The sequence below is a fragment of the Gymnoscopelus microlampas genome, assembly GCF_963454915.1.
Source record: "Gymnoscopelus microlampas genome assembly, chromosome: 20".
In the NCBI taxonomy this organism is placed as follows: domain Eukaryota; kingdom Metazoa; phylum Chordata; class Actinopteri; order Myctophiformes; family Myctophidae; genus Gymnoscopelus; species Gymnoscopelus microlampas.
The window spans coordinates 47,262,933-47,284,790 of record NC_139957.1 but is presented as its reverse complement, the minus strand read 5'-3'; the positions used below and the strand labels follow the sequence as shown (position 1 = coordinate 47,284,790).

Below are 21,858 nucleotides of genomic sequence, written 5' to 3'. Positions count from 1 at the left end.
GTGTGTGTGTGTGTGTGTGTGTGTGTGTGTGTGTGTGTGTGTGTGTCACAGGGCCCAGCACCACCTGCCAGGAGGACTCGTGTGCCAACATGGGAATCTGCATCCAACAGTGGGAGAACTATACCTGTGACTGTAGTATGACCTCCTATACTGGGACCCAGTGCAATGACCGTATGTACACACACACACACACACACACACACACACACACACACACACACACACACACACAGGTTTGTTTTACTATACTCGTGAGGACATCAACGCTTTAGGACAGCAATTTTATGAATGTCATTTAAATATATTTATATATTTTGACATTTTTAACCGTAAGCATAAAACCGAAAAACAGCCGATCTATAAGCTCACAACGCGTCGCGCTGCGACGCGTTGTGAGCTTATAGATCGGCTGTTTTTCGGTGCACGACACTGGCGCGCAACTAAGTATAAAATCATGTTTAACTCTAATTCCAATCCCTAAACCTAACCTCTAAATGTCTAATCCTGACCTGAATGTTTTTCTAATTGTAAACGTATGTCTAAAAAGTTTTTTTTAACTTTTTTTTTTTTTAAACAACCATTTGTCTTGTGAGGAAAACTGTCCTCACAATGTATATTTCTTCAAATTCTACTATACTTGGTCCTCGCAAGTATAGTAATACAAACACACACACACACACACACACACACACACACACTTGAAATATGTATTTATGTCCACATACACAGAAGTATAAGACCACCTTGTACAGAGGACATACAGTGAACACAGCAGACATCAATCATGGATAAAGGAAACAACACCTCCTTCCTATATTGAGCTGTACCTTGCTAACTGTTCAGTCCTTTATGGAGAGGCCGGCCACTTGAAGGCCCCTCACAACCAACGTGTGCCCTATAGGCTACCAAAGATAACAAACTAAACGTTTACATCTGTAGCCTAGCTGTAAGATGGTCTGCTCTAGACACACACACACACACGCGCACACACACACACACACACACGCGCACACACGCACACACGCACACGCGCGCACACACACACTCACACACACTCACACACTCACGCAGTGTTGGTGCTTTTTGGACTGTTTTTTTTTCAGTGTATGAACAACGTTGGACAGGTAGGTGATGTCTTTGCAACGCCACAAAGCAAACATGTATTTTTGCAACGCCACAAAGCAAACGTTACGTGTCTTTGCAACACCACAAAGCAAACATGTCTTTTTGCAACGCCACAAAGCAAACGTTACGTGTCTTTGCAACGCCACAAAGTAAACATGTCGACAACAAAGAGATACTGGTCTAACTGTTGAGGTCATCATATGATATTATATTATGGAGACTAGATTGTGCTGCTAGGCTGTAGAAATGAGATCATTCATAGATCTGTGACACTGAACCATGTGTATTCATGTCTCAGGAGTGATCATTGAGATGAATGAGGAAAATACACTTTGGTTTTCACTAGTGCTCAATGTCACTTAGGATCTGTGTATCATATCTTATCATATCCTGTTAGCATTTTGCAGGAAATCCAATGGCTTCGTATCGGGGACGTGCATCGAGGACGTGCGAGATCACAACATGTTTTATTGGATCTTGTTTATTCGATACACTTATTTGTTTTAGCTCTTACTCTTTTGATTTTCCTATGTGTCTCATCTGTTTAAGAAAGTAGGAAGCTGATATATTGCACTTTTACTTTAGCGCTAGGTATACTCTTAGTTGCTTGTTTTAGAAGAGAATGCACTTCAGACTTCTGGTGATTAGTAGTTTCGTTCCCTACCTATGTTGACTGTAAGTCTCTTTGGATAAAAGCGTCTGCTAAATGACTGTAATGTAATGTGTCGACAGCAGAGAGATACTGGTCTAACAGTTGAGGTCATCATATGATATTATATCATGGAGACTAGATTGTGCTGTTAGGCTGTAGAAATGAGATCATTCATAGATCTGTGACACTGAACCATGTGTATTCATGTCTCAGGAGTGATCATTGAGATGAATGAGGAAAATACACTTTGGTTTTCACTAGTGCTCAATGTCACTTAGGATCTGTGTATCATATCTTATCCTGTTAGCATTTAGCAGGAATTCCAATGGCTTTGTATCGGGGACGTGCATCGGGGTACATACGTACTGTTCGTAGGTTTGCATACAGCAGTGGTTCTCAAACTTTTTCATGTCAAGGACCCCCAAATTGACACTTATTAGCCCGCGGACGCCCATTTGAAAAGATATGCCAGGGACCCCCATAAGAGAAGATTTTTACGGCTCTAGCCGTAAAAAGTAATAATTTCAAGGACCCCCCAGTTTGATGCATTAGGGCTACGGACCCCCATTTAATGGCATTTCTATCTCTGGGACCCCAATTTATAGTGAAATCAATGATTATTTGAGAGTGTACAAATGGAACCAAATGGACCCGGTAGGGTCCATTTGGTTCCATTTGTACACTCTCAGAATTACAGACCCGGTAGGGTCCATTTGGTTCCATTTGTACACTCTCAGAGTTACAGACCCATAAGGGGCCATTTGGTTCCTGTCCATCATTTAGCTGGGGACCCCCTGGAACTCCCTCAAGTACCCCTGGGGGTCCCCGGACCCCACTTTGAGAACCAAGGGCATACAGTATGTTTGTCTATGTGTGACTACGTCACAATTAGCTGCAACGTATTGCACTCATTTAGCGACAAAGGGAGAGAGACGGCAGCAGCCTAATGTTTTGATCTTGAGATGTTGAAGTATTGAGGCATAGATTACTGCTCACTGGGGTTGATATGTATTTGTTTGTTTTTTGTATAACCGACCGCTAAATGTCCCTTATTGTTGGATCAATAAGGTTCTGAGGTATCTTGTGTCTTTGTTTTGTTTAGGTTTATGATATAATGGCTTCTCTACGGAGGGAGAGAACGCCTCCTTTATCTCTGTGAGGAGAAGGAGCAGCTTATTGACATGCACACATTCCACTGACCTTGGAGTGAAGTGTTATTATTATTTTTATTATTATGATGTGTGGAACAAGGCAGAACACAACGTCTCCGTTGGTTAGAAGGAAAATGTGATTCTATCTGTTCAGGACTGTGATTATAAAGAGCGTTTCTCTGACATCCTGACGACTTCACTTTATGAGCCCTATGATTTATCCTAACTTCATGTCTCTCTCTCTCTCTCTCTCTCTCTCTCTCTCTCTCTCTCTCTCTCTCTCTCTCTCTCTCTCTCTCTCTCTCTCTCTCTCTCTCTCTCTCTCTCTGTGTGTCTCTGTTGTAACAATCGGCTTTTACCTTGAAAGGGAAATTATTAACTAAATGAAAAACAACGAGATCGGCAAGTTTTTAACTGAAATGACTATATAAGTTAGCCACAAAGTAAACAATTGACAAATTAAATGGTAAATAAATAATACAATTGTGTGTGTGTGTGTGTGTGTGTGTGTGTGTGTGTGTGTGTGTGTGTGTGTGTGTGTGTGTGTGTGTGTGTGTGTGTGTGTGTGTGTGTGTGTGTGTGTGTGTGTGTGTGTGTGTGTGTGTGTGTGCGCGCGCGCGCACGCGTGTGTGAGTTGTTTGTTCTTGCACTGGTAGCTAAGCGTGTTGAGAGACCATAAAGAAATAAGGTTAAACATTGTGTGTGTGTGTGTGTGTGTCTGTCTCTGTGTGTGTGTGCGTGCGCGTGTGCGCGTGCGCGTGTGTGTGTGTGTGTGTGTAACTCCACAACGTCCAACAAGTTGTAGATACAGATTATAATGAAATCTCGGTTATGATATAGAACCTATAGCTCTGAGAATGGAACCAAACCATTTGCACAGTAACAGACCTGTAAGGGCACATTTAGAACCCCTAAAGGAACCCCTCGTATCTTTATATATTAGTTTTTCTTCCATAAATGAGTTCTATGAGTCTTCAATAGGGGGTCTGGGACCCCTAGGGGTTCCTCGGAGTTACTGCAGGGGGGCCACACCAAATCTGTGATAAGATCTATTTTTTCCTTTACATTTAATAACCACTTCCCTATCATCCCTGTTCTGAGGGGAACATTAGCCAAAAAATAGCAGATCTACAAGCTCACAACACAGTAGATATTCCAGGCTATTTTCCGGCAAAGCTGTTTGGTGTAAAGGGAAAAAGAGCAGACAAAGTACAGAGTCAAAGGTCAAGTTTACTAATTATTGAGGGTTTAAGTGTGTCTGAAAATACATTAACATGAATCATATTAATAGAAAAGATCAACAAACACATTCATTCACACTGTCTGTCAAACAAGTCTATGAAGCTATCTGTGAACAAATTTAATCTGTAACATGATTTTATACAATATGTAGTGGTGGTCCCTGCTTCATCTCTCTGTCAGCAAACCTGTGTGTGTGCAGTGGCGTGCACAGACATTTTGAGGGGCAGGTGCTGAGTATAAGCAATATAAAAATAATATAAATAAAAATATAAATAATAAATAATAAAAGTATAATTTGAGGGGCAGTAAATTATGCTTTTTTTTGTTTACTTAGTCTGCTCTTTTTTCCCTCTACACCTATACCTCTTTGCCAAAAATAGCAGATCTACAAGCCCACAACGCCTCGCAGCGAGGCGTTGTGAGCTTGTAGATCTGCTATTTTTGGCTAAAGTTCTCCTCAGAAAAGGGATGCTTGGTTTCGAGTGGTTATGGTAAAAAGAAAAATCGTATCACATAAAGATTTGGCGGACCCCCTGATGTAACTCTGAGGACCCCCTAGGGGTCCCGGGACCCCTGCTTTAAACTGGAAAAAAAAACTTTTTTTTTTTCCCCCAAAAGGGCACTTCTGGTTAAGAGGGCAAAGGGCAGGGGCTCTAGCACCACCTAGAGTTTATCTGTGCACGTCCCTGTGTGTGTGTGTGTGTGTGTGTGTGTGTGTGTGTGTGTGTGTGTGTGTGTGTGTGTGTGTGTGTGTGTGTGTGTGTGATAAGCCGTGTTGATATATTGTTTTGAAGAGCTTCAGACAGTGACTAACGAGATGCCTAGCGAGCCAATTAACTATTCCTCCTCACATAATCAGTCTGAATGATTTCTGCTGAAGTGCATTTTGTCTGGTCTGCAGCGCCACTGTTCACCACCGGGAGGGAGTGGAGAGCTGTCAGCACACATGCAGAGACACACACACACACACACACACACACACACACACACACACACACACACACACATCTGCGTTGAACTACATTTCCATTACTTCCTAGTTATATAATGAATTTCCTCCAGTAAGAGTACCTTCAACTTGTACTCAAATACAGTAATTTGAGTACATGTACTCAAGTACAGTACTTTGAGTACATGTACTCAAATACAGTACTTTGAGTACATGTACTCAAGTACAGTACTTTGAGTACATGCACTACGTTATTTTCCTCCACTGTCTCTCCGTCAGAGTTCTATTTTCAGGCACTTGATCCCCTCTTTTTGTCAACCTAACGTGCTGCGTCTGGCCAGCACTGACTTTGTCATTTATGCTGCGATAGTGTTTCACTCTGAGAACGGCCAACAATAGCAGATCTACAAGCTCACAACCCTATTTCAACACTCTACAGTTTCACACCAACACAAAGACAGTTTTTATGAAGTGAAAGTGGTATGTGTGTGTGTGTGTGTGTGTGTGTGTGTGTGTGTGTGTGTGTGTGTGTGTGTGTGTGTGTGTGTGTGTGTGTGTGTGTTTTTTATAACTATTGAAACAATGAAACATATCAACAACAGCTTGTGACTAAATACTACCTTTAAGACTTTAATACTAAATACTACCTTTAAGACTTTAATACTAAATACTACCTTTAAGACTTTAATACTAAATACTACATTGGATCCTTTGGAACAGGTCATTATTTTGTATTTATTTTTTACATTTCCTGAAAAGTAACAGTGTTGGACATACAATGTTTCCACCTGACAGACACTTCTATCCCCTTGTCATGTTGACAAGTTGTGAGCTTGTAGATCTGCTGTTGTTGGCGGTCAAAGTATGAAATGCTGCTTGAAGCAGGTCTTTGATGTAACGATGTTAGACGTGCTTCATCTGTGTGTTGGTGTTGCATCTAACACACAATATGACACATGTTAACACATCTAAAACACATATGACACATGTTAACACATCTAACACACAATATGACACATGTTAACACATCTAAAACACATATGACACATGTTAACACATCTAAAACACATATGACACATGTTAACACATCTAAAACACATATGACACATGTTAACACATCTAACACACATATGACACATGTTAACACATCTAAAACACATATGACACATGTTAACACATCTAACACACATTTGACACATGTTAACACATCTAAAACACAATATGACACATGTTAACACATCTAAAACACATATGACACATGTTAACACATCTAACACACAATATGACACATGTTAACACATCTAAAACACATATGACACATGTTAACACATCTGTCTCTCTCACACAGTGGCGTGCACAGACATTTTGAGGGGCAGGTGCTCAAGTAAATTATACTTTTTTTTGTTTACTTGGTCTGCTCTTTTTTCCCCTCTACACCTATACCTCTTTGCCAAAAATAGCAGATCTATAAGCCCACAACGCCTCGCAGCGCGAGGCGTTGTGAGCTTGTAGATCTGCTATTTTTGGCTAAAGTTCTCCTCAGAAAAGGGATGCTAGGTTTCGAGTGGTTATGGTAAAAAAAAAATCATATCACATAAAGAATTGGCGGACCCCCTGTAGTAATTCTGAGGACCCCCTGTTGAAGACCCCTGATGTAAACTGAAAAACTATTTTTTCAAAAGGGCACTTCTGGTCAAGAGGGCAAAGGGCAGGTGCTCTAGCACCACCTAGAGTCTATCTGTGCACGTCCCTGCTCACGCACGCACGCACGCACACGCACACACAGGGCTGACGTGTGTATTGGCATTGTCTTGCATCATTGCTGCAGATATATTTGGGGAGAGTTCTATTCCACACATCTTGGATCCCTGATGCTCACACGGTCAAACGTGATGCTATTTGTTTAGTTTTAGACGTAGACATATATTTGCCTCTGACGTAGCTGTAGTCGCTGCATTTCAGGGTGATGGCTGTAAAGCACTGACGTTCTAGCCTGTCGCTAAAGCTGTTCAGTCCAACAGGGTGTAGTGGTTCACTGATTGATTGTTTTGATCGACTGGATTCTCAGGCCGCTGTGTTGCCACTAGTTTCAGGTGCTCCTTCTCTCCCATAGAGGTCCACTTTTCTGATGTGGCCCATGTGACACCTAGTGCCATTCGTACCATTCTTGTGTAGACTCCATCCAGGGCCCTTTGTGCTGTGAGGGTCCATGTCTCAGCCCCATACAGCAGTACTGACTCCACTGTGAGGGTCCATGTCTCAGCCCCATACAGCAGTACTGACTCCACTCTGAGGGTCCATGTCTCAGCCCCATACAGCAGTACTGACTCCACTGTGAGGGTCCATGTCTCAGCCTCATACAGCAGTACTGACTCCACTGTGAGGGTCCATGTCTCAGCCTCATACAGCAGTACTGACTCCACTGTGAGGGTCTATGTCTCAGCCCCATACAGCAGTACTGACTCCACTGTAGATATGAACAGCCTCCTCTTGAGGTCTTCTCACATGTCTGATTTCCACACTCTCCTCATCCCATGCTCCAGGCTAGTGTCCTGCAGACCTTCAGGTCCTGTTCCGTTGAAGCAGTCCAGGCCCCCGAGATATTTGAAGTCAGTCTTCATTAGAAGGACATTGTGTTTTGTGTCATTTCATTTTCAACCACATGACTCTCGTCTCAGACATGATGTCACCGCCCGGTCCCGCTAGAATCGATAATATAATAAAACATTAAAAAATATATTTCTTTTGGGGCTTGTCAACTCGGACTGCGAAGAATCTGGGTGTGAGCCTGGACGATCAACTGTCGTTCTCGGCAAACATCGCATCAGTGACACGGTCCTGCAGATTCCTCCTCTACAACATCAGGAGGATTCGCCCCTTCCTCACAGAGAAGGCAGCCCAGGTGCTCATCCAGGCTCTTGTCATCTCCCGCCTGGGCTACTGCAACTCCCTCCTGGCTGGTGCTCCGGCATCTGCCATCAGACCTCTGGAGCTTGTTCAGAAAGCTGCAGCTCGTCTGGTGTTCAACCGCCCCAAGTTCTCTCACACAACTATCCTTCTCCGTTCTCTACACTGGCTCCCCGTAGCGGCTCGCATCCAGTTTAAAACCCTGGTGCTAGCCTATAGGGCAGTGAAAGGAACAGCTCCTTCCTACCTCCGGGCTATGGTCGATGCTTACACCCCTGCCCGACCACTTCGGTCTGCCACCTCGGGGCGACTGATTGCCTCGTCACTCAAGGGTCCTTCTGGTCGATCGACATGGTCACGACTTTTTTCTGTTCTGGCCCCACAGTGGTGGAATGAACTTCCCACTGATGTCAGGACAGCAGAGTCACTGATGTCAGGACAGCAGAGTCACTGATGTCAGGACAGCAGAGTCACTGATGTCAGGACAGCAGAGTCACTGCCCATCTTTCGTGGTTCTAATGAAGGCTCTGTTCCATTTAGTGTAACACAGTGGTTCTAATGAAGGCTCTGTTCCATTTAGTGTAACACAGTGGTTCTAATGAAGGCTCTGTTCCATTTAGTGTAACACAGTGGTTCTAATGAAGGCTCTGTTCCATTTAGTGTAGCACAGTGGTTCTAATGAAGGCTCTGTTCCATTTAGTGTAACACAGTGGTTCTAATGAAGGCTCTGTTCCATTTAGTGTAACACAGTGGTTCTAATGAAGGCTCTGTTCCATTTAGTGTAGCACATTGGTTCTAATGAAGGCTCTGTTCCATTTAGTGTAGCACATTGGTTCTAATGAAGGCTCTGTTCCATTTAGTGTAACACAGTGGTTCTAATGAAGGCTCTGTTCCGTTTAGTGTAACACAGTGGTTCTAATGAAGGCTCTGTTCCATTTAGTGTAACACAGTGGTTCTAATGAAGGCTCTGTTCCATTTAGTGTAGCACAGTGGTTCTAATGAAGGCTCTGTTCCATTTAGTGTAACACAGTGGTTCTAATGAAGGCTCTGTTCCATTTAGTGTAACACAGTGGTTCTAATGAAGGCTCTGTTCCATTTAGTGTAGCACAGTGGTTCTCAAACTTTTTAATTTGAAGGACCCCCATAACTCTCAGAGTTAGGGACCATTTGGAACCTCCCCGCAAGGCACCGTGAGGGTCCCAGGACCACACTTTGAGACACACTGGTGTAGCAGAGTGCTCAATATCCCAAAGTCTTTCCAACATGGCCGCTGTGCGCAGAGCGGAGGGTTTGTGTAACGGTAGGTGAACACGTGATGAAGTGGTGATTAATAAAGGCCTCGTTAGCAGAGGCTCCATTGGTCAGGTAATGACCTGTGACCTCAGATGGATGCTGGCAGCTTAAGGTAGCCTCACGGAGAGAAGCCCTAAAAACGCTAAATAAACAGCCGGCCAGTATAGTTCTGTCTCAGAGCCCAGGAAACCACTGCACTACTTTACCCATTAACCCTTTAAGACCTGAGGCCGCTTCAAAAAACAAATCTAAATCCTAATCGTTTTTTTTTTGGAAAATAATATAAAAAAATAATTATCACGATTTTTCAAAAATAGCAGATCTACAAGCTCATAGCGCGGCACTCTGTGCCGCGCTATGAGCTTGTAGATCTGCTATTTTTGAATAGCCAAAGACACCTAAAGTGACACAGAAGCGTTCCAGGTATCAATGGGTTATAGACAGGAGGGATTTCAGAAAAAAGGCCTTCTATAAGGAGGTTAGAGGCATTTGGGGGTAAAAGTTGGGAACAAGGCCATTTTACATAATTCAAGGGTGCTGAATCAGAAAAACACTGTTCCCAAGCAAAATTCTTAGTGCTTAACCTCCTAATTTGCATATCAAAATGGCTGCCGATTTTGAAGTATTTCTTAAATAACTCTATAACAAAGCAATCAAATCTGACAAATAAAGTTTATATATTTATATTCTGAGGGTCAGACAATGTGTGGAAGGTATTTATAATGTAATAGATGTAAATAAATGTAAATAATGTAAATAAATATGCAAATTAGAGGCCACTATTACAGAAAACGGTTTCGTACTTAAAGTGATCCATCCGCATCCCCCTTATTTTATTTTATCTCTACTTATCTGTATTTTTACCATCCTTAGGACATCTAAAATAGATATTTAGATGATGAATCCTGGTACATTTGGCCCCTGATGACCAAAAAATAAATGTGACGTTCCATAAATACGCTATCATGGGGATTTCTATCTTGTATAACTCACCCCCAGGAGGAGTTAGAGCCACAGAACTATAACTGAACACAAACTACTTTCAACACAACTATATAGAGTGGGATGGGGATGGCTAAAGGTACACTTAGATGGCCAACAGGGAAAAAAAACTATTGGTCGTGCACACACAAACTATTGCCCGTGTACACAGTGGTTAATCCCAATGGTCTGAGTATCTACAGGGCTGACAAGGGACTAGTACAGCCTAGTACAACCTAATAGAGCCTAGTACAACCTAGTCTTAACTAGTCCAGTCTGTTCCATGCTAGTATAGCCTAAATCGCTGTCCCCTAGTCTGTTCCATCAAAAGGCTGGACTAGGCTATGGGTGTACTAGGCTTTACTGTTGTAGACTCTACTGGTCTCTAATAGACTGTTTTAAATTCCAGTAGGCTGTGCTGGTCTGTACAACGCTATATTAGGCTGTACAAGGCAGATCTGTACTATGGTCTACAAAGGTTCATGCAAAACTATTGCTCGTGCACACACAAGCTATTGCCCGTGTACACAGTGGTTAGTCCCAATGGTCTGAGTATCTACAGGGCTGACAAGAGCCTAGCACAGCCTAATAGAGCCTATTAGAGTCTGGTACCACCTAGTACAGCCTAACATATCCTAGTCCAGCCTTATCAGTCCTACCATAGCCTTGTACCCCCTCCCCTATTCTGTTCTCTCAAAAGGCTGGACTAGTCATGGGTGTACTAGGCTGTACTATACTAGACTCTACTGGTCTATAATAGGCTGTTTTAATCTCTAGTAGGCTGTGCTAGGCTGTACTAGGCTCTATTAGGCTGTGCAAGGCAGATCTGTACTATGGTCTACAAAGGTTCATGCAAAACTATTGCTCGTGCACACACAAGCTATTGCCCGTATACACAGTGGTTAGTCCCTATGGGTTGAGGATCTACAGGGCTGACAAGAGCATAGTGCAGCCTAATATAGCCTATTAGAGTCTAGTACAGCCTAGTACAGCCTCATCTATCCTAGTCCAGCCTTATCAGTCCTAGCATAGCCTGGTACCCCCTCCCCTATTATGTTCTCCCACCAGGCTGGACTAGGCTAGACCTGGGTGTACTAGGTTTTACTGTACTAGTCTCTGCTGGGCTCTAATAGTCTGCTTTCAGCTCTAGCAGCCTTTGCTAGGCTTTACTGGGCTCTATTAGGCTATAGAAGGCAGTACTTTACTTTGGCCTACAAATGTTCATGCAAAACTATTTCTCGTGCACACACAAGCTATTGCCCGTGTACACAATGGTTAGTCCCAATGGGTTGAGGATCTACAGGGCGGACAAGAGCCTAGTACAGCCTAATAGAGCCTATTAGAGTCTAGTACAGCCTAGTACAACCTAGTCTAGCCTAGTCCAGCCTGTTCCATGCTAGTATAGCCTATACCACCCTCCCCTAGTCTGTTCTCCCAAAAGGCTGGACTAGTCTTGGATGTACTAGGCTGTACTGTACTAGACTCTACTGGTCTCTACTGTAATAGGCTTTTTAGTGGCGCTAGCCGCTCCATACCTGACTTTGTCCGTGTGCGTCAACGTTCTGATTGGTCAGGTGCGTCAACAAAGTGATTGGTCAAGCTTCACGTGACACATGGCTATAAACACATTATAAACACATATCGATGACAAAATGTATCAAAGGCGCCGCTACCTTCACACAGGGTGTGATTTTTTAATCTCTAGTAGGCTTTGCTAGGCTGTACTAGGCTATATTAGGCTGTACAAGGCAGATCTGTACTATGGTCTACAAAGGTTCATGCAAAACTATTGCTCGTGCACACACAAGCTATGGCCTGTGTACACAGTGGTTAGTCCCTATGGTCTGAGTATCTACAGGGCTGACAAGGGACTAGTAAAGCCTAAAAGAGAGTATTAGAGTCTGGTACAACCTAGTACAACCTACTCTAGCCTAGTCCAACCTGTTCCATGCTAGTATAGCCTATAGAAATGATTTCATGTGCATGACATTAGCAATGCACAACACGTCGTTGCAAATGCCGGAAATCTGGGTTACGATGCACAGCCATTTGTGCATGTCAGCAACGGAGTGATGATCAACCTCCTTGTATGAATGTGGTCTAGTGTCTAGACTTTCGTTCAACAATGGCCAATACAGTATCTTTAGAGTAATAAACCGTTATCTGTTATGGGGGCCGCTATTTTGCATATTTCGGAGTAGGCTGATTATTATATTATATTATATTATCATATTATATTACTTACAAATTCTTTACTCACATTGTAGAAACTGTATATAGACACTTCATTTGTCAATTTTGCTTGCCTGGCCACAGACTTATTGAAGATAAAGGTGCGAATTTGCCAATTTGGCAGCCATTCAGATATGCAGATTAGAAGGTCAAAAACTAAACATTTAGCATGGGGAAAAGGTATGTATTTTAGATGTCCTAAGGATGGCAAAAATACAGATAATTAGAAACAAAATAAGGGGGATGCGATGTACCTTTTGCACCGTTGAGTACTACGGTACATCATTTTATGTAATGGTGGCCTCTAATTTGCATATTTATTTACATTTATTTACATTTATTACATTACAAATATCTTCCACACATTGTATGACCCTCAGAACATAAATATATACACTTTATTTGTCAGATTTGCTTGCTTTGTTATAGAGTTGTTTAAGAAATACTTCAAAATCGGCAGCCATTTTGATATGCAAATTAGGAGGTTAAGCACTAAGAATTTTGCTTGGGAACAGTGTTTTTCTGATTCAGCACCCTTGAATTATGTAAAATGGCCTTGTTCCCAACTTTTACCCCCAAATGCCTCTAACAATCACATATTTCAGAAATCCCACCGGTCTATTAAGGCCTCAGGCCCGTTCTACAAAGCTCTTAGAAACACTGAACCTATGTTTCTATATCACTGGTGTTCAGAACATTAATACATAATAATATAAATTATATTATCACTTTACCCTCATACATTATATTATATTATTATTATTATTATATTAAATACATTATATTATATCATTATTATTATATTAAATACATTATATTATACCTCTTCAGACTCTCATTGCCCACATCATTCTAATTCCCCTGTTTGCCTTTTAATTTGAATGTTTGTATCCTTTTAACTAGCTATTCTCTTACTAACACATCGTTCTGCTTTGTTCCGTTCTGTAAAGAGACTTAGAGTTCAGAGAAAAGAGCTGTATCAATTGGAGGATTGAAGTCAAAGAGCAAATGCATTAGCAGAAACATATACAAATATATACCTATTCATTATGCAGACTGGCATTTCACAATCATAATATGTTATTGTCTCCGCCAGGCCGAAGGCATGGCGAGAGAGTATGTTTTACCCTCCGTCCGTCCGTCCGTCCGTCTGTCTGTCTGTCCGTCCGTCTGTGGACAGCTAATCTCTGCCACCGTTGGCTTGATCGCAGCCAAACTGTGCACACACACTCCCTGGATGCCAATTCAGACCCTCTGCCCCAAAATTTTCACATGGGCTTGTTATAGCGCCACCAGGAGGCCGCTTTTGCTAAAACACATTTTATGACAGTACTCCTACAAAATGTGTCCAAACGTCACACAAATCGGTACACAGTATCTCTATAGTCATTAAACCAAACAACTTTTTCAGATTTCTCATATTCCATCTGGATTGGCTAAAAATGGCTTCCAAAGTTTGCAGGACTGCTCCGTTTTGAACAAAATGCCTCAAATCATGAACACAGCATGCAATTTCCGTGAAATTTTGCACGCACATTCTCACTAGGCCGAGGAAGAACTGCCACTTGAGAATTTTGAAATCAGCCTCATGGTGGCGCTACAACAGGCTGCTTTGTGTTTTCACCTATAACTGCACCGATCTGTGTAAAACTTTGTATGTGCACTCCCTAGAGGTCAAGGAAAAACCTTTGACCTGCATTTTTCACATCTGCCTTTTATAGCGCCACCAGGAGGCAGACTTATGTAAAACATATTTCTTTACATTACTTCTTCCGATTTTATCCAAATTTCACGCAAATCAGTACACATGATCTCTATAGTCATGTGATCAAGGCGGATCTGTTTAATTTTTCATATTCCATCCCGATTGGCTAAAATTCACATCTTAAGTTTGCAGGTGTGGCCCGTTTTCAACAAAATGCCGCAAATCATGAACGCAGCGTCCGATTGTGGTCAGACTTTGCACGCACATTCACACTATGTTGAGGAACAAATGCTACCCTTTTAATATTTGCCTGTTATAGCGCCACCAGCAGGTCTAATTTAGCAAAACACATTTTTTGAACAAAATGCCTCAAATCATGAATGCAGTGTCCGATTGCCGTGCAAGGCCTAAGAAGAAATGGCACCCTTTTCACATTGGCATATTATAGCGCCACCAGGAGGCCACAATAACCTACCTGACCTGGCGGAGACCTGTGCTCCGAGGAGCACTTTTTCTAGTTGAACTTTATTTTGTACCTCAGCTATTTAAACAATAATAAAGTGTGTGTGTGTGTGTGTGTGTGTGTGTGTGTGTGTGTGTGTGTGTGTGTGTGTGTGTGTGTGTGTGTGTGTGTGTGTGTGTGTGTGTGTGTGTGTGTGTGTGTGTGTGTGTGTGTGTGTGTGTGTGTGTGTGTGTGTGTGTGTGTGTGTGGGTGGGTGGGTGGGTGGGTCATGCAGACACCAGACAAAATGGTGTAATTTGCTCTGTCTGCTGCAAAAACAACACCTGCTGTTAACTCTCTCTCGCTCTCGCTCTCGCTCTCGCTCGCTCTCTCTCTCTCTCTCTCTCTCTCTCTCTCTCTCTCTCTCTCTCTCTCTCTCTCTCTCTCTCTCTCTCTCTCTCTCTCTCTCTCTCTCTCTCTCTCTCTCTCTCTCCCATGAGCATGTGGTCTAGACAAAGCTACTTCAGCCTCACCGTAAGGAAACAGTAAATAAAGAAAGAATACAACACAAAGTTATGAACACAAACGACAACAAAACAAAACACTTCCCTTTCTCTGTGCTGCTTCGCTACGCCTGTGGTCTTTGCCTGCGTGCGTGTGTGTGTGTGACTGTGTGTGTGTGTGTGTGTGTGTGTGTGTGTGTGTGCGTGTGTGCGTGTGCGTGTGCGTGCACGCTCGCGTACGTGTGTGCATGCGCGTGTATATTTGAAATCAATAGCTCAGTTTAACAACACATATTCCTCCACTTTGTTTGCGATGGAGCCCTGAGGGCGTTTGTTATATTTATACGTTTCATTTATTTGCTTGTTTTGGCTGCATGGTGACAGAGTGTGTGTGTGTGTGTGTGTGTGTGTGTGTGTGTGTGTGTGTGTGTGTGTGTGTGTGTGTGTGTGTGTGTGTGTGTGTGTGTGTGTGTGTGTGTGTGTGTGTGTGTGTGTGTGTGTGTGTGTGTGTGTGAACAGGAGGGACACACACACGGCCAGGGCCAGATGGCTGTGCTAGAGGATGACGTCATGCTGGCGTTGTAGTTTTTGTGTTTTTTGTGCTGAGGATACGAGATGTTGTGATTATAATAAAGATGTCCGCTGGCACCGGGCCTTCTGATTGGACCAGAATGTGTTGCTCCTCCTGTCAACATAGTCAGCATTTATTGACATCTCTGTTTCCCCAAAACGTATCACAGAGCTTCAGACCCAACGGAGACGTTATGATGATAATATCTGCTTTAATAGATGACATAAAACAGAGGTTGTGGGTTAGAATCAAGGGGCAAGTCTTAGATATTTACAATGAGGCCGACAAAATGACCAGAGTGGCTGTTTTACCCTGTGCCGACCTGCGGTGTCAGAAAGAATTTATTTTAACGCAAGTGAATGGGTTTTTTGACAAACTTTAGACTAGATTTTCTTACTGTAATAAAAATTGTCATAAATTCTATATGCTTCCAGTCGCTAGTTTAAAGTCTCCTTTCAACCTTCAGGATATGCGTTTTGCTAAATTATGGTCTTATTTATTTTAAAATTGACGATAAAGTAGGCTATTCTCTAGGAGGGGCGGGATGATTTGATTGACAAGCTACACAACCAATAGCATTCATTCCCCGCCCCCCCGCTCTTGATTGACAAGCTACGCAACCAATAATGGTCTGGTCTCATTCTGCAGGATATGACGCGATATTGAAAGATGGCGGACCTACAGTCTTGGAACAATCGGCTTCATTTTGGGTCTGTAGAAAGCAGCGGAGTGGCTTTGTCCATCTCATTTATACAGTCTGTGGTTAGAATCCACCGTGGTGTCCAGTGTCTACCTGAACACAACAGGCCTGTGTTCAGGGGAGGGAAGCCGGGGGGGGGGGGGGGGGGGGAGGGGAGAGTTTGGGGGAGAGGAGAGGAGAGGAGGGGGGGTGTATAGATTGATCTCTAGGTAGGGAGGTGTTCATCACCTGGAACGTCAGTTTGCTTATGATGGGAGCACTGACAAAAGATGAAGTGGCACGATAAGACTGGAAATGACCGTGTGTGTGTGTGTGTGTGTGTGTGTGTGTGTGTGTGTGTGTGTGTGTGTGTGTGTGTGTGTGTGTGTGTGTGTGTGTGTGTGTGTGTGTGTGTGTGTGTGTGTGTGTGTGTGTGTGTGTGTGTGTGTGTGTGAGACAGAGAGAGAGATTGGACTGAAATGCACATGAATGCGAGGAAATGCGTCTCCTGCCCCGTTGGTGATGAGTGCCCTGTGCCCCGCCCAGTAGTAGAGTCAAAAATGGAGGTTCCGTGACCATCCTTTGGCAAGTAAGGTTTGACGATTGATTTGACCTCTATGGACCCTTTAGAAAAGATTTAGCCCCCAGGTCCCTCCCAAAAATCCTGGCATTTTTTGCTAGACAGCCAAATTCAAAATGGCGCCCGGCGCCATCTCTAAAAATTAAGTTTTGATCTGAATGACCTAGAATCATGTATGAAGGCACTTTTCCATACAAGTCAACCATGAGGATTCCAAATCTGACACAATTTTAATTGTAAGACCTTGTTTTGACTCCGAAATTCAAGATGGCCGACATCCAGTAGAGTAAAAACTTATACCCAGGGGGCAAAGGGGGGTATGCTGCATTTGCCCTGCCATAAAAGGTTGGCCACCAGAAATAATATCTATGACCCAGTAGGATCACAACCTATATGGACAACCCGGTCACCTTGCTGCTGGAAATCCAATATGGCCGCCTCAATATTATCAGAAAGTAGCTTTGGCAATAACTTTTGAACCAGATGGGCTAGAAATAAAAACTTGGTGTCTATTTCATGGTTTCAGAGCATGAGAAACTCAATGGAATACTTATCTTTATGATTGGGTGTGTCTGGACCTTTCATTTGCATATTTCCAAGATGGACGCCACGCGAAAATGAGTTTTACTATGACTTTTACAGTGACAGCTGACTGTTATGGCAACAAGTCTGCTTTTTAAGCAATATGAACACATTTGGTCAGTTTGAGCTTTAATTTATATGTTGTCAATATGGCAGACCCACACCATGAGTCTGGTCAGAGTCGTGTAATCCGGGACACAGAGATGGTAGTCAAGGTCATGGCAGCAGTGGAGACTAACCCATGATCAACATATCTACAGGACAGTGTGCTGATTCCACAGTCAAGGACGACTTGATGAGTGTGAAAGAACTGGGAGGCACTGAAGGCACTGTGTGAGTCACTGTCCAGTGAACAGAAGAAGACAAGCATAATGAAGCTTAACACTTTCTACACTCAAAACACATCATCTAAAATATCTAAGGGGAAAACCTCAGCACCTGGCAAGAGCAATGAAATTACTGCCCTCCTGCGCATGACCCAAATCATAGCCAGTGGTGGAGAACTCAACCTTGTAGGCAACCACGAGTGCAGTGACTTCCCCCCTTCCCTCTTCCAGGAAGATGGCAGGATGAGAACAGGTACCAAGGCAAGCCTTGTTAAGGTCCTGAAAGAGGAGACCAAAGTTGCATGCATCCCTGACCTGCCTACAGAAGACATAAAAACAGCAGTAGTTATTGATGCCATGTATGCCATGCGCCATTGGTCGTTCCTGAAAGGTGAAGCATTTGGAACAATCGCTGAACGATACCAACGTCTGCTGTTGAATGATGTGCCTGCTGGCACAGAGATCATTCACTTCTGTTTTGACCGGTACAGTGGACCTAGTCTTAAGACAGCTGAGCAAGAACACAGATATGCTTGACCAAAACCTGCCAAAGAATATGAAGTCAGTATGCATTACACAGCTCCAGATCCTCAGGAGTTTTTTGCTGTGTCAGCTAACAAGGCAAACCTATTGAGTTTCCTCTGTGACGAATGGTGTGAAAATGAGAAACTTAAGGCGGCCCTTGGTCCAACACATCTTTACCTGGGTGGGGGGGTTAAAGAAGAGACAAGGAGTGTGGTGATCAATGAGGGGTCTATTGAAGATGTCCCTGCACTAGAATCCACACAACAGGAGGCTGATACAAGAATAATACTCCACACCCTGTACAGCGTCCAGAATGACAAAGTTGACAGAGTTCTCATCCATGCCAATGACACAGACAACATCATCATGTGCCTTTACTATGCAGCAACCCATCTCAGATGCCTTCCAGAGCTGTGGGTGAGAACAGAGCAAAATTCATACCTTCCTCTCCATCAAATGGTATCAGCACTGGGGCTCGCACAGTGTCGTGCCCTGCCCTTTATCCATAGTTTAAGTGGCAGAGATACTGTACCACCAGCTATCCCTTCTTCACTGGGAAGGCGGCATGGTTCAAGGCCATCATGCGTCTGGATCTCTGCACTTGAGGAGTTTGGTGAAAACTCTTATGATTCCCTCTCAGATGACGTCCATAAATCCGGCACGAGACCTCACAATTGCTGTATATACATCCAAAGAGGACCACCAGGAGGATTTTGACCTGAGTAAGCTTAGAGTGTACAAGTTCCTCAATAATAGATCAACCCTCTTAAAGCTGCTGCCCCCGACAGAGAATGCCTTTGACCTGCACCTGAGAAGAGCTGTCCCTCAGTGCTAGCAATGCAGTCCCCCTTGCATCTACCGAGCCAGCCTGGCCTGTGTGAATGAACAAGGCAATATCATGCAGCTGTATCAAAGGCTGCCAAAAAAAACTGTTCCCGTGCAAAGAAGGCAATTCCATGCTACTTAGGATGCCGTTGCCAGGGACTGGAGACACGATGCAGCAGGATCAGTGCAACACATGACAACAGTGACAGTGAATAGCATTGTACCATAGTATCATTGGCTTTAGAAGCAGGCAAGACAGCACCATAGAGGTCAAAATGAACCTTTTGTAGGCAACCTCAATTCCGCCTTTACTCTATTTGTCACTAAGTAGTCTATCTTTTGTTATGTTACTTGAATGCATACCACTATGTTAATTTGTATAGCCCTAAAGTTGAAGTTTATGGCAAGTCTTGGAGTGTGCATGTGTCGGTTTATATTGTATTTAGTTTATTAAAATGATACATAAGATACGTTGTGGGCTTTTTCTCTGATTTTCTCTGCAATCATCCCCACAACTATAGATCTATAAATCAATAAATCTGAGGGGAAATGTAATACCATACATTATTTATGACTGCAGCCATATTGACAACATAAATTAAAGCTCAAACTGACCAAATGTGTTCATATTGCTTAAAAAGCAGACTTTTTGCTGTAAAAGTCATAGTAAAACTCATTTTCGAGTGGCGTCCATCTTGGAAATATGCAAATGAAAGGTCCAGACACACCCAATCATAAAGATAAGTATTCCATTGAGTTTCTCATGCTCTGAAACCATGAAATAGACACCAAGTTTTTATTTCTAGCCCATCTGGTTCAAAAGTTATTGCCAAAGCTACTTTCTGATAATATTGAGGCGGTCATATTGGATTTCCAGCAGCAAGGTGACCGGGTTGTCCATATAGGTTGTGATCCTACTGGGTCATAGATATTATTTCTGGTGGCCAACCTTTTATGGCAGGGCAAATGCAGCATACCCCCCTTTGCCCCCTGGGTATAAGTTTTTACTCTACTGGATGTCGGCCATCTTGAATTTCGGAGTCAAAACAAGGTCTTACAATTAAAATTGTGTCAGATTTGGAATCCTCATGGTTGACTTGTATGGAAAAGTGCCTTCATACATGATTCTAGGTCATTCAGATCAAAAGTTAATTTTTAGAGATGGCGCCGGGCGCCATTTTGAATTTGGCTGTCTAGCAAAAAATGCCAGGATTTTTGGGAGGGACCTGGGGGCTAAATCTTTTCTAAAGGGTCCATAGAGGTCAAATCAATCGTCAAACCTTACTTGCCAAAGGATGGTCACGGAACCTCCATTTTTGACTCTACTACAGAGAGAGAGAGAGAGAGAGAGAGAGAGAGAGAGAGAGAGAGAGAGAGAGATTGATTCTTCATCATCTCCATGCTAGAAGAGGAATGGCCCGGTTAAGATCTATGATCCAATCGATTGAAGCAGTTTAATGTCTTCAATTCTTTGGAGTGGGCAGTGTGTGATATATGCTCTGTGTGTGTGTGTGTGTGTGTGTGTGTGTGTGTGTGCGTGTGCGTGTGCGTGCGTGTGCGTGTGCGTGTGCACGTGTTTGAAAAGTGTAGTAAAAGTATTCACACTCTCTGGTCCTGATCAGGTAGAGTTCTCACATGGTAAACGGCTCTCATAAGGATCATTAAAGGAACACTTCACCTCAACCCCAAAATGACTTCCAATAATTTACTCACCACACCAAGCCTGGAAGTCATGGACAATTTATAATGTGTTTTTTTTTGTTGTTGTTTTTTTTTCACATTCCTCAATGACGAATCACAACTTGAGACTGTGGTGTAACTGTCCATGGTGCTGAAGTGTCTCAGGTTGTGGTGTAACTGTCCATGGTGCTGAAGTGTGTCAGGTTGTGGTGTAACTGTCCATGGTGCTGAAGTGTCTCAGGTTGTGGTGTAACTGTCCATGGTGCTGAAGTGTGTCAGGTTGTGGTGTAACTGTCCATGGTGCTGAAGTGTGTCAGGTTGTGGTGTAACTGTCCATGGTGCTGAAGTGTCTCAGGTTGTGGTGTAACTGTCCATGGTGCTGAAGTGTTTCAGGTTGTGGTGTAACTGTCCATGGTGCTGAAGTGTCTCAGGTTGTGGTGTAACTGTCCATGGTGCTGAAGTGAGGTCTGTGATGAGGTGAAACCACACTGTGAGGTCTGTGATGAGGTGAAACCACACTGTGAGGTCTGTGATGAGGTGAAACCACACTGTCACTGAGGTCAACACCATCACCCTGGCCAGCCGGGCAAAATGCTCAGTAGAGAGCGTAAACAAACAGACCCAAATGGATCTGTTTATCTGCTGATGTTTTCAAATTGAAAATAAACTCATAAACTCCACGGCATGGGGTTGTAAAAACCGCGTCCTCTGTCTCTCTCTCTCTCTCTCTCTCTCTCTCTCTCTCTCTCTCTCTCGATAAGGTCTCAACTCGTTAAAACCTCCTCTTCAAAATGGCGGCCCTGCTGCCGAGCCGCGCGGCTAAAATGGACGTTTCCAATGGGCTGCCACCATCAGGATAATATAGTGTGTGTTAAAAAAGCCATTTGTTTGTGAGGACGGGGGTCACC

At 43.3% G+C, this 21,858-nt stretch overlaps 1 protein-coding gene across 5 annotated transcripts in view; it reads left to right on the top strand.

The window, feature by feature from the left end:
• nrxn3a (neurexin 3a) overlaps nucleotides 1-21,858 on the top strand; it is a gene marked incomplete at its 3' end in the record, with an annotated part of 238,564 nt that overhangs the window by 88,641 nt on the left and 128,065 nt on the right. For all 5 annotated transcript variants that reach the window (XM_084045369.1, XM_084045370.1, XM_084045368.1 and 2 more), the window contains one exon: nucleotides 52-171. In XM_084045369.1, the coding sequence (XP_083901495.1) occupies nucleotides 52-171 (120 nt within the window). The remainder of the gene's footprint in view (nucleotides 1-51; nucleotides 172-21,858) is intronic.